The 17028-nt window shown below is 38.5% G+C and overlaps 1 protein-coding gene across 1 annotated transcript; it reads left to right on the top strand.

Moving 5' to 3' along the window:
- Positions 1-96: 96 nt before the first annotated feature.
- Positions 97-14609, top strand: ddx56 (DEAD (Asp-Glu-Ala-Asp) box helicase 56). The gene is made up of 14 exons (XM_003439632.5): positions 97-218; positions 3585-3746; positions 4012-4166; positions 5126-5296; positions 5798-5888; positions 6702-6943; positions 7847-7987; positions 8870-8983; positions 9064-9158; positions 10589-10662; positions 11928-12017; positions 12112-12217; positions 13540-13640; positions 14350-14609. The coding sequence occupies exons 1-14, from the start codon at positions 162-164 to the stop codon at positions 14431-14433; spliced, it is 1683 nt and encodes a 560-aa protein (XP_003439680.1). The 5' UTR covers positions 97-161; the 3' UTR covers positions 14434-14609.
- The last annotated feature ends 2419 nt before the right edge of the window (positions 14610-17028 follow it).

Below are 17028 nucleotides of genomic sequence, written 5' to 3' on the forward strand. Positions count from 1 at the left end.
CTTTTTTAAAAGCAAGAAAATTATGTTTAATACTTAAAAAGTACACTTTTTAGATATAGAGGTTTAGCACGAAGTATTCTTTCTTTTATTTCGAAGGTGCTTAAAAGCGACATGACGTCATAAACTTGCGACGCACGTGTGAGCTTGGTGAGAAAAGAGCGATGGCTCATGAGAGGCTACAATTCCATGAAATGGGCTTAGACGACCGCCTGCTAAAGGTAACAAACTTCGAGGCTGTCAGTAAATATTAGACGAGCTGTCGGGGGAGTTGTCAATGTTCAGGTGGAGAATAAAAACCTCCGAGAAGTTTGAAAATCAGACAGTTACTTCGGGAGTCGGAACTGCTCGCTCGGTGGCAGAGTTTAGTTTTTATGCAAACATGAAATTGTGCGTAGGTGAAATTACTAGACACGGAAAAATGTTGGATTACAGAAGTAATACAAATCAAGTCAGCTGTTTTCTAGGAGAGGCGCCGTTTCGCACTTTTAGCAAAAGCTAATAACAGTTTGATTACCCCACATTGTTTTTTACTTTCTCCTGGTTGTAACTGCCTTTCTAGTGTCCCGTTTAACATGTATGCCAAAATCCGGTTATAACGATATTTACTTAAATGGGCATTCAGTTAACCCATAAACTGATTTCGACATAAACATGCATACACAGACGCCACATTGAGGGACGGGGCTGACCCGTTGCTGCGACCCGTCAGCGCGTGCGCCATATTGAATGTGCCTTTCTTTTTTTAGCAGTGAAACTACAAATCTACTACTAAAATTATAGATCCTTGTTTCATTGTATGCAATAAAATTTTATGATTAGAATGTAAAACAAAAAAGGGGCTAGTTCCAATTTTTGTCTTGCAAATGTAAGGTGCACTGCAAATTAAACGTGTTTATTATTGTTGTTGTTAATAGTGTTCACCAGTCCCTCAGCTACAGAGAACAGCTGTCTGTTCTCCCCCGGTTCTCCTCTCCAGCTCTTGGCTGCTTCTGGCTTCTCTTCCTTCTAATCTTCCACACACACCGGTGAATTTGTCTTGGCCTATCATCAAGGGTGGAAAGTCTCTGTCCTGTCATCTCTCACTTTGCAGTGTGGGTTTCTTAGTCTCTCTTGACTCTGGACACTTCAACCATGGCAGTTAACAGATATTTTATAAAATGTTGCTATTTTTGTTAACTTGCAAGATGAAAACACAATTTTGACTTCGAATCCCATGGACATATTTTATATATTTTAATCAAAAAGAAAAACTAAGAAAGGGGAAATGGGACATAAAATCCTACAGAAATAATAATAATAATAACTTATATTGACCTGACAGGTTTTTAAAAGCACCTTTCAAGACGCTCAAGGACATTAAACAATAGAATAAAACACATAGTAGAACAATGACAAAATAAAGAACAAAAACACACACACACAAGATAAAATAAATAAGGTTGGGCAATATGTGAAAATTTTATATGTAACAAGTTTATTCCTGAACCACTTCACTTCGACTGTCTGCCATTTTTGTTCAAAAGATTTCTTCACCAATATGCAAAGCATCTTGGGATAGGGTGGGCCATGAAGGGGGCTGCATTTAGAGGAGCCGTTGAATTTGGACAGCCTTTTAAAGGATGTAGCCCCTGAATTTGGACATGGCCATAGACAGTGTTGGGAAGGTTACTTTTAAAATGTATTCCACTACAGAATACTGAATACATGCCCCAAAATGTATTCTGTAACGTATTCCGTTACGTTACTCAATGACAGTAACGTATTCTGAATACTTTGGAATACTTAATATATTATCATGCTGTTTACAACTACGTGAATGTACTATTGCTGTGATTTATTACTGTTACTGAAGGTCCGAAACGGGACCTCGGGCTAATACGTCGGGTTCGTGTCGAGCTGGTAGCCGAAAACTAGCTTTACTTTGTTGTCTGGGTCAACTTTGCTTGCGGGAGACAGAGAGAGGCGTTGAAAGGCTGCTCCAACGGAACTTATTTTTCCCGGAGGAAAACACGAACACAGTGTACAGTTGAGTCTTAATAGCTTACTTACAAATGGGCTCGTCAGGCACTCTTCTTGGCTGCGGTGGTTATTATTATATTTACATGCTTCCAGCTCCCGTTTTTGCTCCGTGACAGCTCGGACTTTTCCTTTCTCTCCCTCCCTCGCTCACAGACACATAACGGGTATGGTAGTCCATTCTCCCTGCAGCACGGACTACACTGCCCATGATGCTACATTCTTTAGAGCTATGCCTGTAGCAGTCTGCCTATTAGCTTAGCACAACAACAACAACACAAAGGCGCTCTCTCACCCAGGAAACACGCAGAGAGAGAGCGTCACCCTGTAACCATGGCAACCGTAACGCTGCCGCCTGGAACAACAGAACGTAGCTGTCAAACAAACCCAAACAATCCTGACCCGCGACAATATGAAACAGGGAAGTACCGCCGTGTATTCCATTTATTTCACCAAAGTAACTGTATTCTGAATACCACCTTTTTAAACGGTAACTGTAACGGAATACAGTTACTCATATTTTGTATTCTGAATACGTAACGGCGGTACATGTATTCCGTTACTCCCCAACACTGGCCATAGAGATGGTCTCATCCTGTGGAGCCATATTTCCCCAATGTGCTTGGTAGCACACCCCACTGTACCATTAGACAGCAGAAGATAACCAGGAACTGACCTGCTGAAGCACAAGAGTGAAGTATCTCTAACTCAGAATGTCATGCTTGCCACATCCATTATGGCAAATGTGATGTACAATTCAGCACTCCATGTGTAGTGTGCTAATGTCTATGGATTTAGACATCTGTGATCAGTTTTTGTAGTGTTAGTATACCCTCTGAATTATTCCCTTTGATGGCCAACACTGTTGCCGGTGTTACAGATTAGCTGGTGATGGTAACCCCGATGTGCTGTAGACTTGCTTTTCAGGAGAGAGTACCTACAAACCAGGAAATGAACGTGATGAATAGTTTGACTTTAAAAGCGCTTTTCTTTGATTGTTGTTGTTGTTTTTGTTTGTTTTTTAAACACAGCAGTGTCTTGACACATTGTTTTTGACAACTAAAATGCTGCAATGCTCCAACATTTAAGTTTGTTGATCAGGTGCTTTGATGAAGGACTCTCACTAGTTTTTTCCCATTAAAGGATTTAATGGTGATCACAGGAGCAGCGCTACTGTTTTGGACAGTAGAAACACTTTTCTTTTACTCTACCTGAGGTGCGACTCTGTAACGGCTCAAACTTTTTGCTCTGTGTCTCTGTAAATGGACTCCAGCTCCACGTTAAACTGCTGCTTCTGTGTTGTTAGTCTTTTTGTTGAAAAATTGGGGGCTGCGTGGGCGTAATGTTGTATTCATACCGGCTCCTAAATACATTTTTACTATAGGTCTGTATGTAGTCACAAATGTGGGTGAAGCACTCGTGTTTACTTGGTTTTATACACAGAACAGTAAACCTAGGGAAAGCTCTGCACTAAATATTAAACTGATATTTATCTGACATTTGTCTGTATCACTAGAATAATTTGTTTCACCTCTTTTTTTTTTTCTTTTTTTTTATTCTTGACTCAGGCGGTCGCAGATCTGGGATGGTCAAAGCCTACTCTGATCCAAGAGAAGGTAATCCCTTTGGCTTTAGATGGAAAAGACCTTCTGGCTCGAGCCCGGACTGGGTCTGGGAAGACTGCGTCATATGGTATACCTGTCATACAGCGCATCCTGGCTTCCAAACAGGTGAGAAACAGAAATAACTTTTTTGGAAGCAGATTCAAATGCTGAGTTTACATACTGTAGGTTGATATTACTTTGATCTTAGATGATCTCTGCACCTTAGAGAATGTGACTCTCCGTTTTGTATTTTTTTTTTTTTTTATTGTTTAGTGTATAAAATTTAAATAACAAAATGGTGTTCCCATTGCTTGGGATGATGTTTTCTGTTCTCCAGATAATTTGTTTTACTCCTGACTGTTTATTCACTGTTTGTTGTTTCTCCTGTTAGAATGTGCGTGAGCAAGATGTCAGGGCTCTGATTGTGGTGCCAACCAAAGAACTGGGTCACCAAGTTCAGATTATGATGAGACAGTTAACGGCGTACTGCTCCAGGGACATCCGAGTGGCCGACATCTCTAGCAAGGTTGATCTGTCAACACAGAGGTCAGCCCATTTCTTTCAGTCAGAAAGCTGAAGTGGTCTGTTCAAAAAAAGTCTGTGTGGGAGACAATGGTTCACGTGGTCTGAATAGTTTCTATTTATCGTTTAACTTGGAACGGGTAATCCACAGAAAACAAACATAGTGACCTCAATATTTGCTGTCATCAGGTAACTTTTGTTCTCACTCGAACAAAAGTAACCTGATGCACACTTTTTACACATGCGCATACTGAGCAAAACTCTTGGCCCACCTCTTATTTCTTTATATTTTGGTTCCAAGGAGTCAGACCTTCTTGTATTTGATTTTAAGTGGTTTTGAGCAATAGTTGCCCAGGCTTTAAGAAGGTCTTTTAAAAGGGTTTCTTTCCAAATGTTAAAATTTTGGTTCTGATCAGTGCCAACATGTATGGAACACGTCAGAAGACGGGTGCAGCAGTGAGTGGCTACAGTAATCTCTAAGACATTGTGGAGGGCCCGCCATGTTTTAGAGCTGCATTTCAGCCACTGGTGTTTGGGATCATATCAATACTGATGGAATTATGAATGCAGTAAAGTAGAATTTGATCCATCATGGTACACTGGTACTGTAACATGTATTTGATTTCATGGTACAGTCATGCTTTTAGCATTTTATTTATTAATTTATTTCTTTTTTTGTAAATCTGCAATCATTTTGCTAGTGAACAGTCCTCCTTGTTCTTTTGATTTTAATTGCTCTTACCCCTTCCTGTTTTGTGCTTTGCCTGGGTTTGTTGTTCTGTTGTACATTTAGGAAGCTCAAAAGTCCCTGATTGTGTGATAAGAATCTAAAGACCTCAAGTGCCTGCATTTTTCCACAGTATTGCAGTTATATAATATTTTTAAATCTGCAAAGTGTAATTGTGGACTTCATAGATTAATAGACAGACCGTGTTGTCAAACGAGAAGATGTATTTTAAATAATCACTTTTATGTGTGGACAGGCCCATTTTAATGGAGAAGCCAGATGTGGTTGTGGGAACGCCATCCCGTGTGCTTGCCCATCTCAATGCACAGAACCTGGTCCTGCGTTCTTCTCTTGAGATGCTGGTGGTAGACGAAGCCGACCTAATCTTCTCTTTTGGCTTTGAGTCTGACCTGAAGAACTTGTTGTGGTGAGAGTGTACAGATTTTCACCAGAAGGAACTCGGTTCATGCAAGCATCTCCTGCTGCTGTTTGTTTTAAAATTTGCATTAGAAAGGTGGTGTTTTTGTTTGTTTGTTTGTTTTTAACATCCAGGATTTAAATGAGAGATTCCCAGCCTTTTTTAGGTGAAAGTTGCATTAAGCCTGCATGTGTAATAGTGTTATAGGTTATAGCCTTCTTATGAATATGACACGAGCTAATAATTTTTTCAACTCATCCATTTTCCAAACTAATTTAAATGTGAGAGGCAAAGAAGAAAGAAAGAAAGAAAATTCCATGTCTGTTTTAGATTGGAGCATCGCTCTTTTTCACAGACCACCAAACATACTTTCCTCCCTGCAGCCTTCATCACAAGTTGCCTGTGTTTACATTTAGTTTGGCTTCAGTTGGGTTTAGGTTAGTTATTGTAGCCTTAATGTCAAATTTAACAGGTTTTTTTAATCTTTCTTTCTTTTCTTTTTTTAAACAGCCATTTACCAAATATCTACCAGTCTTTCCTGATGTCTGCTACATTTAATGAGGATGTCCAGACCCTAAAGGAGCTGTTGCTCCACAACCCGGTAATATCCCTTTAACACTCACTTGATCAAAGGTTTACTGTTTTCTATACAGTTGAATGTTTAGACACATTATTAATAACATTTGAGTTACTGTTGCCTTCCTGTCAGCTCAAATCAGCCTTCAGCTTCAGGTATCAACACAGCATTTTCTCCCAGAGATTCCCACTTACTGAATATATTTATTCTGTATTTATTATTACATTTATTATTAATTTTTTCCTCCCTTAACCCCCAACCAGTCACAGCAAATGGCCACTGTATAAATTTAACAGAACACAGTAATTGCACTTGGGTTGAGAACAAAACAACTGTACTGAGACCCCTTTGGAAGAGGCGGTCTCGTTCTTGTTTCTGACAAATTCATGGTGTGAACGTGATTCAACCCAAATACTAGTAAGTTTAAGATACACACCTTCCCACCTGAGATGTGGCAGGGTATCATAGAAGCGAAGGTCAGTACAAGTTAGCAACTAGCCACCTGATTCGGACCAGAGTAAAAGAACTATAGTTGTGAAAACACTCTTAGCCTGCTGTGTTTCTAATTAATACTGTACTGACTGAGAACAAGAGTTAATTTCACACAGTATGAAATGATCATTGTTTTATTATCATTACCAGTGTTCTCTTCTTCAGTGTGCAGTTAAAGACTTCCGCAAAGTAAATGAGTACAAAAAAACATTATTCTCTTGCGAAAACCTTAGTGAAGAATAAGAGTGAAGTTTAAGCTGCAGTCAGAGGTGATATGCAGGATGTGTTGATGTTTCTGGTTTTGTCTTGACCCACACATAAATTTGGGATATGGTGTTTTGTTAGGTGATACTGAAGCTTCAAGGATCCCAGCTCCCAGACAGCAGCCAGCTGCAGCAGTACAGCATCAAATGTGAGGAGGAGGACAAGTTTCTACTTGTGTACACACTGCTCAAGCTGTGCCTGGTTAAGGGGAAGACCCTATTGTTTGTGGGAACTGTGGACAGATGCTATAGACTCAAACTGTTTCTCGAACAGTTTGGCATTCCTGCCTGCGTCCTCAATTCTGAGCTGCCGGTCCAGTCCAGGTAGGTGGAGAATTCACAGGACACTGTTATATTCATTTTCAGGTTTTTTCAACTTGGTTTTGTGTGGAAATATGAAGGTGTACAGTCACCTTATTCAGAATACAATATTGGGCTATATACAGTGTAATCGTTGAGTTTTCTCCTGATGTTGGACTGATGAACATAAACATTAGTGTTAAGAAGGCCAGAGTTTCTTTGTGACCGTCTAGACTGTTGCAGTAAACTTTATTGGTCAATGACTCCTGTGAAGAGGGACAGTGAATTTCATTGATTTCTAGGCAATGTAACAGTGCAGAGATGATTCTGTAATATTTCTTTAAATGATTAACATCAGAACCTACATGAAACATGCGCTTTGAAGATTAGACTGCAGCTGATGGTTATTGTTCTGCACCGTAGCCTTGGGGAGCTCTGTGTAGCAACACAAATCCAGTTTTGAACTTGCCACAGGTTAGAGTGCCCTGCATCTTTTGAAGAAAAGCTACTACTGCAGTCTAAGATAGTGAAATTAAGGTAAATTTACCTGTGGGTTAGGGTTGGAACCTCTGTTGATAAATAGCTGGATGACTTAAAGAACAAAAACTAATCAATAATCAGTCTAGACTGCAAAGTAACAACAAAGGATCACGTTTCAAGGCATTATTAGAGAGGCTTATGTAGTGTTACACAAAACAGTCTGTCCACAAATATAAGTATCATAGTTTTGAACTAATAATACATCTGTTTTAAGATTTTTGTTCATTTGTTTGTTTTTGTAAGTGTCTCCTTAATTTGGACCCATACGGCACATGACACCCACAGTAGTAAAAGTATGCTGTAGCAGGCAGTCATCCAGTATGTATGGTCCATTATTGATTCCTTTCTCTTCTCTCTGTGTTTGTGTTTTGTATCACTCTGTTGCAGGTGTCACATCATTGCCCAGTTTAATCAGGGGTTTTATGACTACATCATCGCCACAGATGAACAGAGTCTGACTGAAACAGCCGCTGAACCACAGACAACTGCAGGGAAAGAGAAGAAAAAGACCCAAAAGAAGGGAGGAAAGTAAGTCAGACTATTGATTAACACTCAAAAAATATTAGAGAGATAATATTCTGAAGCAGCACAAGATGCCATGAGGGGGAAAACTAATTTTAGTAGAATACATTTTATGTGATGTTTCAGTAACCAGTTGGACTTTCTCAACAGTGTAAAACTACAGTTTGTATTCTTTAGTATAGACAACAGTAAAGTTTTTTGGTGCTGGTTACCAGAAATGGTGCCCAGGGTTCGTACGGGTGCTTGAAATCCTTGAAATTGCTTAAATTTTAATATTGCCCTTTCGTGGTTGAAAAGTGCTTGAATTTTGGATGTGGTGCTTAAAACTGCTTGAAACTGTAACTGTATTTCATTCACCACAAATAACTATCTGATAGTTATTATTAAATAGACATTTGGATAGTTCTTGTTTTTTTTTGTCTGATATAGAAATAAAATGAGTCACAAAGTCTAAAAGGAAAATTTCTCCGCCTGGGCTGCCTTGCCACTGTTCTCCATGCCTGTCTTACTGTACATGATGTTGAGTGCAAACACATTAAAGGTGATAATTTAGGACTTTAACAATATTACAGACAGTGATGTAGTCAAACAAAAGGCTCCAGTCTCTCCGCGACCCTGATAAGGCTTAGCATAAGAGGATAAATAGAAGCTTTCAGGTTGTTGGTCTGTATCAGTGGAAAAAGAGTTTGATGTTCAGCTGGACTGCTGAAGTTGAGATTTTACCATTTCAATAAACACACTTAAAACTTCTAAACAAGCTGTGTTTGCAGCCACATTGAAAAATGCACATTATGTGGCGCAACCCATGTCCTCAGATATTGGATAATAGAACCAGACTATTAAAAATTGCATTTGGACACTGTATTGACTGTTTTGTTGTCTCTTTAGAGCTAAAGATAAAGAGTATGGAGTGTCAAGAGGCGTGGATTTCCAAAATGTTGCCAATGTAATCAACTTTGATTTCCCAAAAACTGTGGAATCGTATATTCATAGAGTTGGAAGGTATGTACAGTTTCTTTTAGAAAATGACATGATAATCTTTACTAAAAATCAAACTCTGATGGCCACTTTTATTCTTGCAGAACGGCAAGAGCAGACAACCCGGGCACCGCTCTGTCATTCGTATCTCACACCGAGCTCGGTTTGCTGTCAGAGGTGGAGGAAGCTCTCACTGGGGGTAATGAAGATGTGTTTTGATCTAGTTTTAGCCCTACACCTTTTACTGGCTTTTTAATGTGAAAATTAAATAAACATGGAGTTGCACAGAGATCCACTTGCATTAATATCAGCATTATCATTATGAGCTTTTAGGGGACTGTTTCTGTGCTGATGACTGTAACATGTTGTTTTTCATTTTACTTTCAACACAGACTATGTTCAATTCACATGCGGAAAAGGCCGTATCTAGTTTTTTGCTGAATAGGTGAAATGGTAAACCGTTTCTCTAGTTAGTCAGCTTCACCTTCTACAAATGCATCGGAGTTTGCTGTGTCTCAGTGCTAAAATGTTGAACCTCTGGGAGTAGTATACAGTGCTGTGAACAAGTACCTGCACCCTATATCTTTTTGTATATTTGTCACACTTGCATTTTTCACAGTATCAAAGAAATTGATAACCAGACTAAACAAACTGCAGTTTTTAAATGTTTTGTTTTTCATCCAAACCTACCAATGTGGAAATCCCCTTTTGTTGAATCAGGAATTAGCTGTGACTTTTTTTTTCTTCTTCTTTGGAACGCTGAGTTCAAATTCACTAGCTACACTCACCTCATGGCTGATTACTTCCAGAGAGAAATCCTTTAAATAGAACCAGTTGGACAAAATGAAATAGGCTGAAAGATCTCAGAGAGCAACACATCATGCTGCGATCTGAAGAAACTCAAGAACAGATAAAATACAAAGTCAGTGACATTTGTCTGATTTGGAAATAGTTCCAAAGCCTTTCTCAAGCTTTGGAACTCCAGTGAACCATGAGGAGAGCCATTATCCACAAAACGAGAACATTTGAAACTGTAGTGAACCTTCCAAATGGATGGCCTGCCAAAAACTCCAAAAGCCCAACAATGGCTCATCGAAAAGTTCACAAAAGAACCCAGAACAACATCTAAAGAACTGCAGGCCTCACTTGCCTCAGTTGAAGTCAGTATTCATGAAAAAAGAAACTGGGAAAAAATTGGAAAATTGCAAGGTGAAAAACATTCCTGACAAACAAACAAACAAAAGAAAAGCCTTATCTCACATTAGCCAAGAAATATCTTGATCTGCAAGGCTCATGGAAAAATATTCTGCCTGTTAACGAGACAAAAGTTGAACTTGTTGGAAGGTTTGAGTCTCATTACATTGGGCATAAAAATAAAATAGCATTTCATACCAAAAATCGAATGTGCTTGGTAGTGTGATTGTCTGCTCCTTTGTTGGAAACCTGGTGGAAGTATGAATTCTGCTGCCTATCAACAAGTAAAGTGAAGACAGATGTACAAAATAACTAAGAAATCAGGATGGGTGCAAATACTTTATCACAGCATTATCTAAAATATTTAGAGTGTACCATGATATTTAAGTGGAGTGAGATAATCTTCTAAGTTGTTTTTATTCTGTTTGTGTTTAGATGAGACCAATTCTCCCCTCAAACCTTATGAATTTAAAATGGAGCAGATTGAAGGCTTTAGGTACAGATGCCGGGTGAGTATCCTCCTCCTTTTGGAAGCTCAGTTTAATTCCAAAAATGGCAAATTCCTCTACATTTGCTGATTGTTGGCATTAGTTGAGTCTACGGCTGGACAACAAATGAAGAAAAAAAAAAAAAAAATTATAATCATTTTTTCATATCAGCACAAGCCAATGTACTCTGTGCCAGTCCCTACGCCCATGTAAATGGGGAAAGTTCTCTCAGGAAGGGCATTTGGTGTAAAATCTTGGATAAATCAAACATACTGATCATTTTAAAAAAAAAGAAGCTTTCCCTACTGATTGGTCAGGTTCTGACTTAACAATGACCACCTCTCTGGGCCAACAGGGTGCTAGTGTTGGCTGAAAAAAGAAATGGGAAAGGGGGAAGACATGTTAGGAGGCAACAAGAGAGAAGGAAAGGCAGGACAAGGAGGCAGAGGATGAAGAGTGGAAAGTTTTTTTTGTTCAGTTGAAGGAGGGAGGTGTGTGGGAGAGACAGCAGTGGACCTTCTGACCAAACTGTTTTAAAACAGTCTTGGAGAGTGAGATGTTGCCTAAAGAATGGAGAAAAAGTGTACTGGTAGGGATGAGACATATCACGAAGGTATGGGAAGCAGTTGTTGAAGTTAGGCTAAGAAGAGAGGTGACAGTTAGTGAGCAGCAGTATTGCTTCATGCTGAGAAAGAGCACTACAGATACAATGTTTCCTTTGAGAGTGTTGATGGAGTAGGTCAGAGAAGCTCAGAAGCAGTTGCACTGTGTACTTGTGAATCTAGGTTAACAGATGAGGTTGGCAGGAGTCCCTATGTTTGCAGATGACATTGTGATGTTAAGTGAGTGAAGTATACAGAGAAGAAGAACCAAAGTCAGTAGAAGCATGACAGAAGGCAGGTGTGTGAATGGGAGGGAGATGGGTAGAAAAATGCTAGAAATAAAGATGGTGATGAGTTCCTTGGTTGTTTCTTTTCAACACCGTCCTCATCATTTGACCTTTGGACTGTGCCTGTTGAGTTGTCTTGTGTAGTAATGCCATCAGCTGAGTTTTCAAGCACATGATTGATTTGGTCCAGTGCGATTCTCATTGTGCCTTTTGTGTTGTCTGTCAAAGCATACACAAATTTCAAGTTCTACTTTATGTTGACCATTTTTCATATTTCTTTTGATGGAAAGATGAGGAAAGATAACTGTTTATTGTTTTATCGCCCAGTCCTAGTCTTTTTTTTTTTCTTTTTTAAGTGTAATATAAGTCGAATTGATTATTTTTAGTTTTTCTTTAGGACGCAATGCGCTCAGTGACAAAGCAGGCAGTGAAGGAGGCCAGACTAAAAGAGATCAAACAGGAGTTGCTCAATTCAGAAAAACTTAAGGTGAGAGATGATTTTTTTTTTTTTTTTTTCTAAAGACAGAGGAAGGCAGAAGTGTTTGAACATGTTCTGATTGTATGCTTGTGCTATCACTCAGACATACTTTGAGGACAACCCCAGAGATCTGCAGCTACTCCGGCATGACAAAGACCTCCATCCTGCTGTTGTCAAACCTCACCTTAAGAATGTACCTGAGTATCTCAGTAAGTGTCGGATTCTATATGAACGTTACCCTAACCAAAATTTTCCATTAAGATATTTTTCCTCTTTATAATGTATATTATTTATGCTAAAAATATTGATCTTCTACTTCAATGATGACATGTAGGTCTTGGCTAGTAAGGAGTGATTTGTGTGAAATAATTTACTGAAATACCGAAATACTGAAAGAAATTATTACCCATGGGCACATCACATAGGTCAATTACATTTAGATAGTGTTAGCTCAAATTTTGATAATTACTTCTAAAATTCTGTTAGTTCATTGAAGTTTTTGAAGTAAATTAACACTAACAGAATGTCTTTTTTTTTTTTTTTTTTCATTGTGAAAAATGCAATTGGGCGAGATAACTGAAAGTTGGAGTTAAGTTACAGTAGCATATTTTCAGAACTTGCAGAGCTTAAAGTTACAGTGTGTAAAATCTCACCACTAGATTGCAAATTTCAGTCAAGTTGAGTTCTGTTTTCTCACACCTCCCAATTCAGTTCAATAATCCTAGCCATAATGGTTGCTGTAGGGAAAAAAAATTGTCAGTCAGCTGTCAATATGCGTTTACATCTATTTACGCTGACTGTGCGATACTTGGGGAATAAATTCTCATACAATGTGAATGAGCAAACTATTCATCAGAGCAGAAAGTAAATTTTTTAGGAAATTCGAACCTAACATTAGCTGGTATATTGCTGGCATATAATCGGCTGTTGTTAACTGGCTTATTGTCAGCTGTCCGGAGGTGGGATGGTCACATGTCTAATTTGCTTGACCATAAGCAATTGCAACAATATCGGGAATAAATAAGAATGTTTACATATGTTTTTGTATGTTAGAGCCCTGACTAAAGACTTCAGATGAGGAATGGGGTGAAAAAGAAGATGGCGTCTTATAATGATACCTGTTGTGTTGTCTCTTCCCTTTGCATTTTTTCTTCTTTAGTGGAGACAGCTTCTCAAAAAAATATACGAATGATCCTTCATATGTTGAGTGAAAGTCCACAGACAAATTAAAATTTGTCTCATTGGCACGCAAATGCCTACGTGTTTGTTCTCATCTGCCTTTGGTGTACTACACATGTGGATCCTTCTGTCCACATACATAAAATGCAGTTAACGCAAAATGGCAATGTCCTTCTCAGCCACTGTGTTCATGATGGCAGGGCAAACATGGTGGCTTTCCACTCCTAAGTATGTTTAATGGATTAATTTATTTTATAAGGATGCATCAATTTGCTGGAAGATCTAATTACAATGTATCAATGTATATTTGAGTATGCAATTTTTTTTTCATTTTCATTTTACTTTCCTGCAGTTCCTGAGGCACTGAAGGGTGTGGTACATCCACTGACAAGCAGAAGAAGGCGGAGAAAAGAGATACAGAGACCAGGAGGAGTCATCAAGAGCAGTTTTAAGGTGAGATTTGGTTGGAAGGGACACCAGATCTTTGATGTGCTACAGATCTGTGTAATAGTTTGATATCTGTTCCAGGTTTCACCTTCTTGTCATATTTTTTTTTGTCATGTATTTTCTGTTTCACTGTGAAAACAAACTGTATATCTATTAGATTTTAGTTAAACAAAATCAGGCAATTTGAGTTGTGAGCGTTTGTACAATTTTCTTACTTCTAAATTTCAGTTCACTTTTACTTATAATGTACCAAATGAGAACAGTTGCTTCAAGGTATTTCATATTGTAAGGCAAACACCCTATAATAGTACAAAAGAAAACCCCAACAGTCAAACGACCCCCTATGTGCAAACACTTGGTGACATTGGGAAGAAAGAAATTCCTTTTAATAGGAAGAAACCTCTAACCGAAACGGGGGGGGGGGGGAAGACATCTACTGCAGCTGACAGGATAAAAGAAATGAATTATGAGAGAAATTATAATAATTAATTATAATAGTCTAGCCTAGATGTAATAAATGCATGAACTAGTTTTGAGCATCACTCTGAGATGGCATATTTTATCAATTTTATTGATATTGATATTAGTGAGATGCCATTTTATGTCTTTTACAAAGCTCACAATATAAAATGTATATTAAAACAGAAATTTCCAGTTAGTTTGATGAAATCATCCCCTCGATCTGAGCTAATGTGTTTCCTTTTGGTTTTGGTAGAAGAACATCCAGGGGAAGAATCCACTGAAGAGTTTCCAGTACACTGGAGGCAAAAACAGAAAAGGCAAAGCGAGCCAGTCATAGCCGTTGGAACACACCTGAATGCGTTTGAGTTGGAAATGTTATTACACCATACACCAGTCTATTATATATCACTAGCAATATCTGTTTTATTTGATTCATTGAATAATTAACTGTATACACAGTGCATTTGTTCTGTATAATTACAAATGTTGGAATAAATTTTCTGTCAAACAGTGTCTGTGTTGTGCTTCTTGGGGCTTAAGTTTGCAAAATTGTTTACGTGTAATTCGATGAGCATTAACATGCTGATGTTTGGAAACTGACACCTAAAACAAAGCAATTTTGGTAAAGTTTAGAAAACTTTCACTGAGTGAAATTCTAGTACATTGTTACTTGGCGATAATTTGGTCTGTATCTTTGACTTCTCTCTTTTCTCTGTGTATTTGCCTCATAAACCCAGAGGCTAAACTGAGGTTTTTAACCTTTTAGACCTAGAATCTAAGTCCTTAGTAGTTGTTAATTTTGATCTGAAAATGCTTTTAGGTTAAAATATGGTTTATTTAAACTAACGTTCATGGAGGGTAAGGATCTTGAATGGGTCAGTTTAATATTCCATAGGATTATAAGTAACTTGTAAACCAGTAATGGTGCTATTTTAGAAAATTTGGGAGTTTGACACGAGAATCTGATATTTGGGCCTGTTGCAAACAAATGATCAATCAGCTTCACTAATAGAAAATTGATATTTAAAAAAAATAATTTAATTTAAATACACTATACAAACTAGATTTTATATTTTAATCATGCCATTCAGGGCCTCAGGCCCTACACCACACAAGGGGCCAGGCACCCAGCCCAGTTCACAAGCACCCCAGGCACCACACCCCAAGACCTTAAGACAGCTTTCACCCAGTCCCCCACCAACAACAACCAGGGCAGACACACAGACACATAGCAGCATCCTCGACCGCAAAAAGTCACAAGATGCCTGCTGCCCCAGGTCCACCCATAGCTACCTGCAAGACAAAACGACAACCTTGCACAAGAATGCATTGCAATGTTGCAGACCAAGAAAAACTCCACGTAGTAGAGACGCCAGACTTAAGTATGAAGGACCTGGAGAAAGATTATGTATCCTAGAAGTGTGCTCTTTGGTCAGATGAAACAAAATCAGAGCTCTCTGGCCACAGAGGCTCTGCTTGTTTGGAGAAAGAAGGGAGAGCTTTACAACCCCAAAAAACCTGTCCTCACAGTGAAACAAGGTGGTGGGAGTATTATGCTGTGGGGATACTTCAGTGCATCTAGAACTTATAATACTGTGAAGGTGTAAGGAAGCATGAAGAAAATGGATATGTGAAGATTTTGAAAGAAAACTTCAAGCAGTCAGCTGCAAAATTGGGTCTGGGTGGTCGCTTCATCTGCCAAAATGATCACTCTTGATGTAGAACTACATCCAGAAGAGCCAAAGTAAATGACTGCCCTGCACAAAGCCCTGTATTGAATCCCATATATTCTGTAAAACTGAAGACCAAGGTCCATGCCAGAAGACTATTAAATCTGAAGGAGTTTCAGTGATTTGCCAAAAAAGGATACACAATTGAATATTTGCATTAGGGAGGTCATAATTTTGACCGTTTAATGAAATAATTTTCTTTCTGTGTGTAAGGTAAAATAGTGTAAGCATCCAAAATGACACGACTATGGAAAAATGCCATGCTCTGTTTAACAGCTCTTGGAAAATGCATTTAAAAATCTTAAGGGGGTTAATAATTCTATTGTTACTTTGACAAGAAAGTCAAAAAAGTCAGAATTATGACTTTAACCTCAGAATTCTGTGGAAAAAATGTCCCCACTTTTGTTTTTTCTCCAGTGGCCCAAATCCTCTTTCCTATCACATCCTACAGTGGTGATGCGCACAGATCATGTTGGGGGTTTAAGACAAATTTCATGCTGCCATCTTCGCACAGATCCACAAATATAAGCTGCCTTCAAGATCCGCCATTAAGCTAACGTTAATGTTTGCCTGCTGTTATCAGAGAGTGAGAATGTATTTTTAGACATCTATATGCACAGGAAGCTTTTTGGAAGAAATTTAGGTAAAGATGATCACTATTTATTCAGGTTTGGATGTATGTGTTTGTACAACTGTTTTATGATTAGTCAGTTTGTTTAGTATTGTGTGTAGATTGGAGCATTGTGAGACCTCAAAAGTTACACACAAATCACCACACACATTTGCAAATCTTACTTTAGGCTTGTCATCAATCATGTTATACACATTTGTAACACCTTTGAGGCAAATTTCTCTCAAAATCTCCCTCACCAATTCTTTTTACAATGCAGCACACAAATGAAGCTTGCTGGTAACTTCAGTAACAGTAACAGTAAGGTTTCTATGTTTTCCACTCCTCTACATCATAATTGTTGCTCAAGGTAATTAATAAGAGAAAACCTGTTCATATCATAGAGTATTTTGCTAATGTTAGCTCTATTTCCTATGTCCTATCTATTTTTGCATATGTATGTAGTAATGCTAACTGATCTTGGAGCAGTGAAAGCCAAGTCAGGGGTAGCTTGTCTAGCACTCTGATCTCCCATCAAAGACACAAGGTTTATTTATAAAGAACAAGCAAAAAGTCCGCTGCCCTCAACACT

This window comes from Oreochromis niloticus, linkage group LG7 (genome assembly GCF_001858045.2).
Source record: "Oreochromis niloticus isolate F11D_XX linkage group LG7, O_niloticus_UMD_NMBU, whole genome shotgun sequence".
In the NCBI taxonomy this organism is placed as follows: Eukaryota; Metazoa; Chordata; class Actinopteri; order Cichliformes; family Cichlidae; genus Oreochromis; species Oreochromis niloticus.